The 9,470-nt window shown below is 56.9% G+C and overlaps 2 protein-coding genes across 2 annotated transcripts, besides 2 other annotated features; one reads left to right on the top strand and one right to left on the bottom strand.

The window, feature by feature from the left end:
• Positions 1 to 584: 584 nt before the first annotated feature.
• Positions 585 to 1,841, top strand: VTJ04DRAFT_5514 (uncharacterized protein; the record flags this gene model as incomplete). Its single annotated transcript, XM_069363637.1, has 1 exon — positions 585 to 1,841. One exon carries the CDS (start codon positions 585 to 587, stop codon positions 1,839 to 1,841), a length of 1,257 nt encoding a protein of 418 aa, XP_069220463.1.
• Positions 1,842 to 1,964: 123 nt separating this feature from the next.
• Positions 1,965 to 2,204, bottom strand: VTJ04DRAFT_5513 (uncharacterized protein; the record flags this gene model as incomplete). The annotated part of the gene is made up of 1 exon (XM_069363636.1): positions 1,965 to 2,204. The coding sequence occupies one exon, from the start codon at positions 2,202 to 2,204 to the stop codon at positions 1,965 to 1,967; it is 240 nt and encodes a 79-aa protein (XP_069220462.1).
• A 5,802-nt stretch (positions 2,205 to 8,006) lies between these two features.
• Positions 8,007 to 8,060: a sequence feature (Short protein (VTJ04DRAFT_5512, KAL2121485.1) was converted to a misc_feature.).
• Positions 8,061 to 8,116: 56 nt separating this feature from the next.
• Positions 8,117 to 8,143: a sequence feature (Short protein (VTJ04DRAFT_5512, KAL2121485.1) was converted to a misc_feature.).
• The last annotated feature ends 1,327 nt before the right edge of the window (positions 8,144 to 9,470 follow it).

Genomic DNA, 9,470 nt, shown 5'->3' with positions numbered 1-9,470 from the left:
CCCCCCTCCATCTCCATCCCTCCCATCTTTTTTCCCACCCCAGCATCGATTTCAGGCGCACCGCTTCCAAGCTCCACCGCCCGCTGTCGCCTGTGATGCCGAACCCCCACACCCCCGGCGTGATGCCTTCACACCCCCTATTTTCACCCCTACCCCCTTGTCGTCGCCTGCCCACCCCGGACCTGTTCCCCCCAACCCAACCCTGGAAATGTCAGCCCGCCTCGCGCCATTTAAAACCAGTACCGTTTCCCCCAACCAGACCCCGTCTGCTCTCTACGACTTCCCCTATGCCGCTTGAATGCTTCCCCAGTGTTCATATCGAAAGACTCTAGACTCGACGACTTGGACATAATCAACGAGACTCCGTCATCTTGTGCCAGCCCCTGAGCCCCTGAGCAGGTTACGTCTACCGCATCAACGCCCACCGCTTCACCGCCCAGCGAGAACAACCTGCCCTGGCCAGCCCAGCCGCCACCGCCTCTACGACCACCTCGACCCGGCTGCATGCCTTTTCTACTTGTACTGAACCGCAACGACTCTGTATTCTCGAGACAACTAGACATCCCATCCGGGAGGGCGATCATATGCAACGATCAAAGTCGGCCGTACACTTCTCGGACCTGCTGAACCCAGCGGTCGAGCCCGAGAAGGAGCAGCAAAAAGACCAAAAACAGAACGGCACCGACATGACGACGGGCAGCCTCCTCCGGCCTAACGGGCCTGTCCCGACCACATCGGCGTCGTCCGAGCAGCCCACGGAGCTGCCGCGGCCGTACAAGTGCACCATGTGCGACAAGGCATTCCACCGGCTGGAGCACCAAACACGCCACATCCGCACCCACACGGGCGAGAAGCCGCATGCGTGCACATTCCCGGGCTGCAGCAAGAAGTTCTCGAGGTCCGACGAGCTGACGCGGCACTCGAGGATACACAACAACCCCAACTCTCGCCGCGGTCACAAGGGCCATCACCAGCATGCTAGCATGGTCCACCGCATGCAACCTGAGCTGATGGGCCCTCCGCCGACGGGCCCCAAGATGATCCGCTCCGCCCCTCCCACGGCTCTGTCGTCACCCAATGTCTCGCCGCCCCATTACAGCTCGTACGCCATGAACCTGCCGCCGCCGGCTCTGAACCTCAGCCCTTACAGCCGTGCCCCTTATTCTTCGGGCCAGAACGGGACCGACGTGCTTTCTCGCGCTGCCGGCCAGGTCGAGCGCGATTCCTACCCCGGGATCCAGCAACCATCTCAGCCTTATCCGCCCCCCAGGCAACAGCCTCCTCAGCACCCGTACTACGGCGGCTCGCTGCTCTCGCAGCGCAACCCGCTCCCGGGCCTCGGCGCTTACCATCTGTCGCGGCCGCACTCGCATGACGACCACGACGACCACTACTCGCACGCCTACCGCCAGCCCAAGCGCTCACGGCCCAACTCGCCCAACTCGACGGCGCCCTCGTCACCGACCTTTTCGCACAACTCGCTCTCGCCGACCCCCGACCACACGCCGCTCGCCACGCCTGCTCACTCGCCCCGACTCCGGCCCTACAGCGGCATCGAGCTCCCGCCGTTCCGCAACCTCAGCCTGCACCACACGCCGGCCCTGGCTCCGCTCGAGCCCGCTCCCGAGGGCCCGGCGCCGCCCGTCTTGCCGACACCCAGGAGTACGAGCAGCATCTCGTTGACCGACATCATAAACCGGCCCGACGGTGCCCAGCGCAAGCTGCCCGTGCCCAAGGTCGCCGTTCACGACCTTCTGGGACCTAGCGACGGCTACTCGGCGAGCGGCAGGAGTTCCTCGTCCAACAGCATCTCGGGCGGTGACCTGTACGAGAGGTTGTGAAAAATGGAAGAGACAGACCGCAAAACAAACGAGCCCTGCGGCCGTCCGCTGGACGGACATGACCTGTGATGACGATGACAAGAACAACCAAGTACCGGCGAAGGCTTTTATAGAGGATATCAATCACTCGGCGTTTGGAAGTGTCTGACCTTTTTGTTTCCTCTCTGCTCTACGGAATAATTTTATTGGGAATTGGGGCCACGGGAACGGTGATACCGGGCATTGTTTATTGGCGGATTTAGGATTTAGCAGGATAGACATCACCACTTCGGTCTTTATGTGTTGTTTTCTCAGGCGGTAGACTTTGGATATATTTATTTGTTCTCCCTCTGCGGAGCAACAATCAAAAAGCTCTCGAGGCATACAGACACTGTGTTTTCCCTTGTTTTGGCACCTGGGTCTTGCACGAGCTGGACAACGCGACAGCCTCAACAGACTTGTTTCCTATTGTTTACAATTGGGAAAACTGCCGATAATAGAGACCTGGGCAGCAGACCCGGAAATGATTCAACTACTTTCTCCACGCGTGATTCCTTTTCCTGAAACGGCCGCTGGCCTCGAAAGACATACAATCTTCACTCCAGCCAACCAACAACAGACCTTTTCCTCACCACAGATTACTGAACAAAAAAAACATGCTCGGCAACATGTCTAAATCGCCCACGTGGTACGCCTAACCATCTTCCTCCCGTGGGTCAGCCTCCACGTTTGCTCTCCCGGGCATTGTCCCGCGGGGCATGACTTGTTTCCTATTATTACTATTCCCAGAGGGGGAATGGGCAAGTGTACGTAGCATCCCCAGACACTACCCCGTAAATACCGGAGTTACTAGTTTAGTTTAGCAAGCACGGGAGCCGGCAGTCTGCCCCCCAACCCCCGCAAAACTATTCGGTCCCTACGTAGCAAATGACCAAACAGTGCGTGGCGTGGGGTTTTGTTTTGTGTTGTTGTGTCGAACTCTGACCCGCTTGCCCGCCTCACAGACAGGACAGGACAGACAGGGCAGAGACAGGTCCAGCCGATGCAGGAGAAGAAGGGTGAGCGGCGTTCACTTTTGATGTTGCCGCTGGCCTTTTCTTGTTTGTGTGCGCTGTAGTTTGGTTTTTCCAAGGTTTGCCACATCCTCATGCCTCTCTCACCCCTCCGTGAGGTGAGATGCCCCAACAAGACGTAGTATTAGTATTCCAGTTCGTCATTCAGCGGCTAGGCATCTCGATTGTGTGTGTTTGCGTCAGATTTTTTTTTGTTTGTCTCTTCTGCTCTCTTGTTCACCAACGACCTTGGGCATATGTGATTCCTACATTCAAGGGGGTCAATTCGTCGTCTGAGATGTCCAGGGTTGGTTCTCTGGAACCGATGGAACCTTGGCCGCGGGGACCGCGTCCCGGGATGGACCGCCCCAGGGCTTGGATGGGACGGTTGGTGAACCTTGATGGAGGGTGCTAGGAAACGGATGCACTCCGTACATAGAGGGGAGGTGAGGTGGTTCGGCAGGTGGCCCGGTTCTTGTCTTGGGTTGCTTGCCGGTGGTCTGGGCAATGATGGTTGTTGACGGGTGTTTGCGGCACAACCAACAGACGGACATCTCAGATCTGTACGCGCACTCTCGCCTGTACCTGTTCGTTGCTATGTATGGAACGCTGCCGGGAACGAGGCCGCAGAAGTCAGAAGGAACGCGTCCTGCGTAGCCCGAGGTAGCACGGGCCCGGACGCCGAGCAATTGCGTGCGTGTCGTTGTGGTGGTGGCAGTGGCTGGGAAAAGCGCTACCGTCCTGAGGTGGTGCCAACATGCCCAGGTAGGCGACACGTAAAGTTCGCCGGGCGGTGAAAATCTTGGTCCTAAGTATGCCAGGCAGGGTTTGGAGTCGGAGTACTCCCGTTCACGTTGAAGGTAGGTAGCTATTATTGCGCGGCCACCATCGGGTAATCCCCTTGTAACCCTTCACCGGCGACGGAGCAGCCCAACCTCCCCTCCCTCCCAGCCAGCCTCCTGGGCTCACAATCATAGAACCAGGAGGTTGCGGGTTGATGAATGGGCGGAGGATTACTGCCAGGAGCACGGTATCCCTATAGCATGCAGCGGTTTGCGGGGGATGCAACGCTCGGATGACGGGTTGCAGTCAATTACGCGCAGTACTCGTACATATGTGCTGTAGCGTGCAGACGTCAGACAGGGCTGGCTGCCCCGGGTTATCTGTAGTCCCGTCCGTGCTATATCAGATACGTCAGATAATAACGACCGAGGTCTGGCTGGAAGAGAAGAGGGGACGAACAAGAATCAGTCCAGGACAAAATCTTCTTTGTCCGTGCGGAAGACATTGTCGTCAACCTCCCCACCTCGGTCTAAGTCTGCCGTGCTAGCTGGAGCCATTACCTAAACGCACTGGGGTGACAGACAACGTGGAGGAGCGGCAGACGTGGAAGGCCTCCGTGCCCCTCTCTCACCGAAGATGCCATCCCCTTTTTTGGTGCCCAGCCCTGCCAGTCTTCATATGCCTTAGATGCCTGGATGGTTGCCTCCCGTCAGCCTTCCTTGACAAGAGATAATAATATGGAAAACCTTTTTTCGCCGCCAATGAATGTGCGTTCCAAAAGCCAAGGCGGTCACGTCTAGCCTGTCTCTGAGCCCAGCGCGACTATGTGGTATCACGTCAGCGTTTCGAGGCCATGCAACATCACTCCCCTCCCTTCCCTGAAGCGCCGTCGTGCCCCAGGCCAACCCCAGGAAAATCTTCCGTTGCAGGTGAGGAAACCAACCAAACCCCTGGCCTGGAAATCGTGGGGGGCATCAGGCTAGCAGCGGCAAGTCTGGGGTTGCGCCGCGAGTAGCGTCGATCGATAGCAGCAAGACCTGGGGAAAGCTGGGATCTGACGCATCGCTTGATGTCGATGTGAGCTGATTTCCAGGATCGGCGACTGATACTGAATGAGACTCGGTGTGTCCTCTCACACAGCAAACTCGGAGACCCTCGGTGCATCCTCCGTACCGTTGCCTGACCCGGAACAAAGTTTTGCAAAAAGCACGCGGGCGGCCTCTCGTCGCATATCGCGCTACTACTACGGAGTAATTATACAACACAATGAGAGCCAAGGACGCGGCAGAAGAGGGCTCCGCCGAAGGGTGCGCAGTGTACATACGTAGGGGTGGTGCCAACGACATGTCCAAACCATACGATGCGCTCTCCGCGAACAAACGGTAAAGGTGATGCCTGCGGGACACTCACCGCAACTTCACTTCGGGGGCCAGAATGGCGATCCAAGACCCGACACGGCATCTTGGCCAAGTGTGTGTCCTTCTGGCTGAACAAATCCAGAAGTGGAGGGACGGTGGCGGGTGCCGGTGAGTCCAGCCCAAGGACGCCGTCTCTCCTGAATCTGTCGGTAACGCCGTTTCCCCGGCTTGCGGCTGGAACTGGCTTCTGGGCACTGTCCGGAAAGATGCCGATCGTTACCTACAACTAGGTACCAGAGAAGTGAGATACCTAGTGGTCCAGTACTCGGGGCTTCACAATTCATCTGCGACCTCATCTAAGGGGGCTGGGTGCAGATACGAGCAAGGGATCGTGCATGCAGCCTGGTTTTCATGAAGTTGTAGCTGATCTCAAGGGCCCTGTGCTGTACGGAGGAGAAAAAACAACGGGCAGGGGAATGTCAGCGTCATAGCCAAACGATGAATGAGGCGTCGTGGATGCTATGCATCTTCGGACTCCCCAGACTTGGACCCTGGCATCTCACAACCCCGGAATGGCGCAATCTCTGACCTTGTTTTCCCCGCGATTGAATGTGCATACAGCCGAGGGGACGCAGAATTAGCTGTTCATTAACTACTATGAAGACACATGAAGTACAGTACATACCAAGGGCGTCGACGGGCCTCTGTGCAGAGTCTGGCTGTTGTCTCTTTGATATCCGCACATACTCGGTCCCCCCTTTCTCAGGGTGATGGTGTTGCGTTGCCGTGTGCATGGCCATGCTATTCTTGGATCCGGCAATCTTGTCGTCGAGAAAGTCTGCAACGGGTCTGCAACGGCAGAGGGAACCTGGAAGATAAGCTGTGTGGGTGTGTCTGTGTTTCGGGCCAAGCGCTGACTTCTGATTGCGCCATCCAAAGGTTTGGGCGCCCCGCTGCGGGGAAGGAACCTGGGGTTACCCGTGACCCCCACGCCCCACCTTCTCAATCAGGTGAATGTCTCACTCCGCACACACCCCTAACCCTTGACACTTGGCCAGCAGATCTTCGACTGGGAGAGCTGAAACCCTAACCGTCCAGGCCAGCCCTCGCCCTCTCCAAAGGCTGCTGCTTTTTCCACATCCCAGCTGCTTCATCAACCCTCAAACATGATGCAATAACGCCGTCTCGGCCGAAAGCTGACATTTCTTTCTAATCTTGCCTGGATCGATCTCAATGGGATTACTCCGTACCTGGTCGACATGCGTGAGCTGCAACGCTGCGATGGTTGCGCAGCGATTATCCTGATCAGCAGGAAAGTTCCATATCTCATTGCCACCGTCGCTTGGCAGCAGCACGGCAGCATTGGCGTGCTACGGACCTGATGAATCCCGGGCCAGCTCCTCTCCGCATGATGCAGTGAACCGTCCAAGGCTAGCTGCGGTCCCAGACCTAGCATCCTATGGAAACCAATGTCATTCGAGGCTTTGCCAGAGAAAGCCAGCTCCTACAACCCAGTGAAACGGCGTGGCTGCTGGCTGACGGACAGCTGACAGCTCCCACGGACTTGAAAAGCCGGCTTTCCGGCAGCCCTGCTCTCCCACGATCACAGCATTGATCACAAGCTTCGATCTCTTGCCCAGCATGAGGACCATTTCCGGGACCCCGCTTACTTGCTACGCCCCTTATCCTAGTAATGTACCCTCATAGCCTAACTGGCGCGGGTATTCGCGGGTCCCTTGAACGCGGGGCCGTCCGGGGTGTCCGGGGCATCTGCTTGGGACCTCGACGTCGGCTGGTTCCGACAGTACCCCTACTAGCCTCGAGATAGCGCCATCTGGTCCGGCGATGAGATGGTGTTGTGATGGTCTATCTTGTCCCGTCCAGCATAGAGTATGCACCCATCTCTTGCTCAGGAACCAACCATCCCGCTCGCTACTCCGTATGGCGGCTGATATCGCTGACGAGAAGACTGCCCGAGCCGATGGGAGGGGCCAAATGCCATTGGCGTCTCGGAGGCAGCATTCTCCCTCCAGGAGCGGAGGGTGAGGTTTATCCCCGGCCTATCAGTCCGCTATCTCTATGCTCTGGGGTAGATTGACTCTCTCCGTGGGATACGCCCGGTGCCTGTCAAGGTTTGATATTAATTGCTTGATTGCCTTCGCCCCGGGAACTGCGCGTACTGATAACCCTGCCTGCAGTGTGGGGTAGCACTGCCGTCCCCCGAACGTCGGTTCAGGCTATATTGCATGCTTGATATCGTCTACGCCATGCGGCCCTTTTACGGCTGGTCTGGGTGGGAGTTGAAGAATGCCTTCTTCTTGTCGAGAGGGCGCTTGCAAGACGGAGACAGACCATCGGGCATCTCTCAACCGGCGTCTGTGGCGACGTTGACCCAGGTATTCTTCCTTTCTGGAGAACCACTCATTCCAGAAGGCCGTACACCGTCCAGCCCAGGTTAAATTGACCCGGCCAACAACGATGTCCGAGGAGTCCAACGGCGGTCGCGTTGGACGACCACCACATCACACGCCACACTCCAGCCCAACTGTCGCCCTTCAACATCTCTTGACGACTGTCACCGGAGCCTCTGAGAGCCGCGGACGAGGCACAGACATAGCCGCGATCTGGGACGCACGTTGCTGACGACCGTACGAGATTGCCGGCGCGTTTGCCATCTTGACGCGATAGGCCTTGTCTTGAACGCAACTTTCCCATGAGACGTTCTAATATCCCTTGTGACGTCAGCATCACCTTGATTGGGTTTACCATTGATGCCTCAAGTCTGGTCCTTAACTTCGCCCAGCAGCCGTAAAAGATCAACGAAAGCCCGCTCACAATATCCGGCTTACGGGCTCGAGTGTGAACTTTTGGTCCCCAATTTGCGAATACTCGGGCTCCCGACTTTTCGCCACCGTCTCAGCAATGCTCAATTAGATGTCTCAAGCACTCAAACAACAAGCCTAGTTCTCGGCTCGGGCTTGTTTACTCACCGGATGTCTGTGGAGAATAGCAAGGTCCGCAGAGGCGGTCTCGAGCGCTACATGAAGGTCTGTCTGGGTGCTTTCCCCATCTTTAGGCTAACCCGCCTTTCTCGTCGCGGCAGCTTGGGACGGGGTTCGGCACGGTCTAGACCTGCGGCTTGATTCATCAAGTTCCGCCATATTGTGAAATATACACGCCAGGGGTGTTGGCGCTGCTGGCGCGAAAATGGCGGTGGATTTGCTCTTCCGGTCGTCCATCATGTCAAACAAGGCCTCGATGACTCGTGCTCTCTAATTTCAACATGCATGCTTCTCGCATACTCGGAATGAAAATCCTGGCGGGGGAGAAAATAAGACTCCCACCGAGTTGTTTGAACGTATACCGCCTTGGTCATATCCCCGTTGGGATAGCAGCTGCAACGCGGGTCGAGGTCGCTCACAACAGCGAGGCCTGGTCGATCGTGTTGCGTTCTCTCCGTGAAACCCGAGATCCGGTGGACAGTTGGGGGTACCAATGCCACTGTGCTGTCGTGCAACCTTCCTTCATAGACGGCGTCCAATTGGTGGTTGTTCTGTTGTTCTGGATCTCTTCGCCGAATCTTCAAGCAGTACGGTTTACTGTATCGCCGGCCACATGACCAAAAGCTCGTTGTGGTTTTCTCTTGTTTCTAGAAGTATGGACTACCACATATCCGTCTGGGGTTATAACAGGGGACGCCCACCGTTGGTCGTCATCTTTGCCGTCCCAATCGCAAGGAATAGAATGGCCACAACGCCCTTCCGCGCGGTTGATAACCTTGGCATGGGGTCGCTTCCGCGCGTCCCTTTCCCGGCCGTTTCTCGTTTCGAGCTTCCTCAGTAACCTACCCCATACTCTCATGACTACCTAGGGAAGTTCCCATGCCCGCCTATCTCTCCATATAACGCCCGCATAGGCGAGGCCAGCTTCCGACCGCCGCTTTAGACGACGTGCATACACCGGTCAGCGAGACTTCGTCCGTACCTGCTGCCGCGCGGCTTGCTTTGTGTCGTGGTTTTTTTTACCTACCTTCTATTATCCGCAATCACTGGCGAGATGCCTCAGCCTGAGCCAAGTCGGATTTCCGTACGGCCTTGCTTGATGTATATGAATCTCGACCGATATGCACCTAGGTGCGTAGGGGTAATATTCCTAACCCCCTGGTGGCAATATGACGATCCTAGCATCGCCATCTCTTCCCGCGGTGCCGTAAGCCTGTATACAATAGTACCCTAGTAGACCGCGGTTCCAGACCAATGGGCGCAGGGAGCTGCATGTATGTCGTTCATATACGACCGCCGGGGTATGAGTCCAGGGTGGGCATGTCGAAGAGAAGTCGGGAACAGCGGGAATCCCGCGGGAAGAGCGCGGGAGCAGCGGCTAGTGTACAGGGCTTATCCCTGACTTTCCTAGCTTGACATGAGCAGACGAAGATCGATCATCAACGGATGGGATTG

This window comes from Mycothermus thermophilus (assembly GCF_041956435.1).
Source record: "Mycothermus thermophilus strain CBS 625.91 unplaced genomic scaffold VTJ04scaffold_3, whole genome shotgun sequence".
Classification (NCBI taxonomy): Eukaryota; Fungi; Ascomycota; class Sordariomycetes; order Sordariales; family Chaetomiaceae; genus Mycothermus; species Mycothermus thermophilus.
The sequence above is the reverse complement of the archived record's forward strand: the minus strand, read 5'-3'. Positions and strand labels throughout refer to the sequence as shown.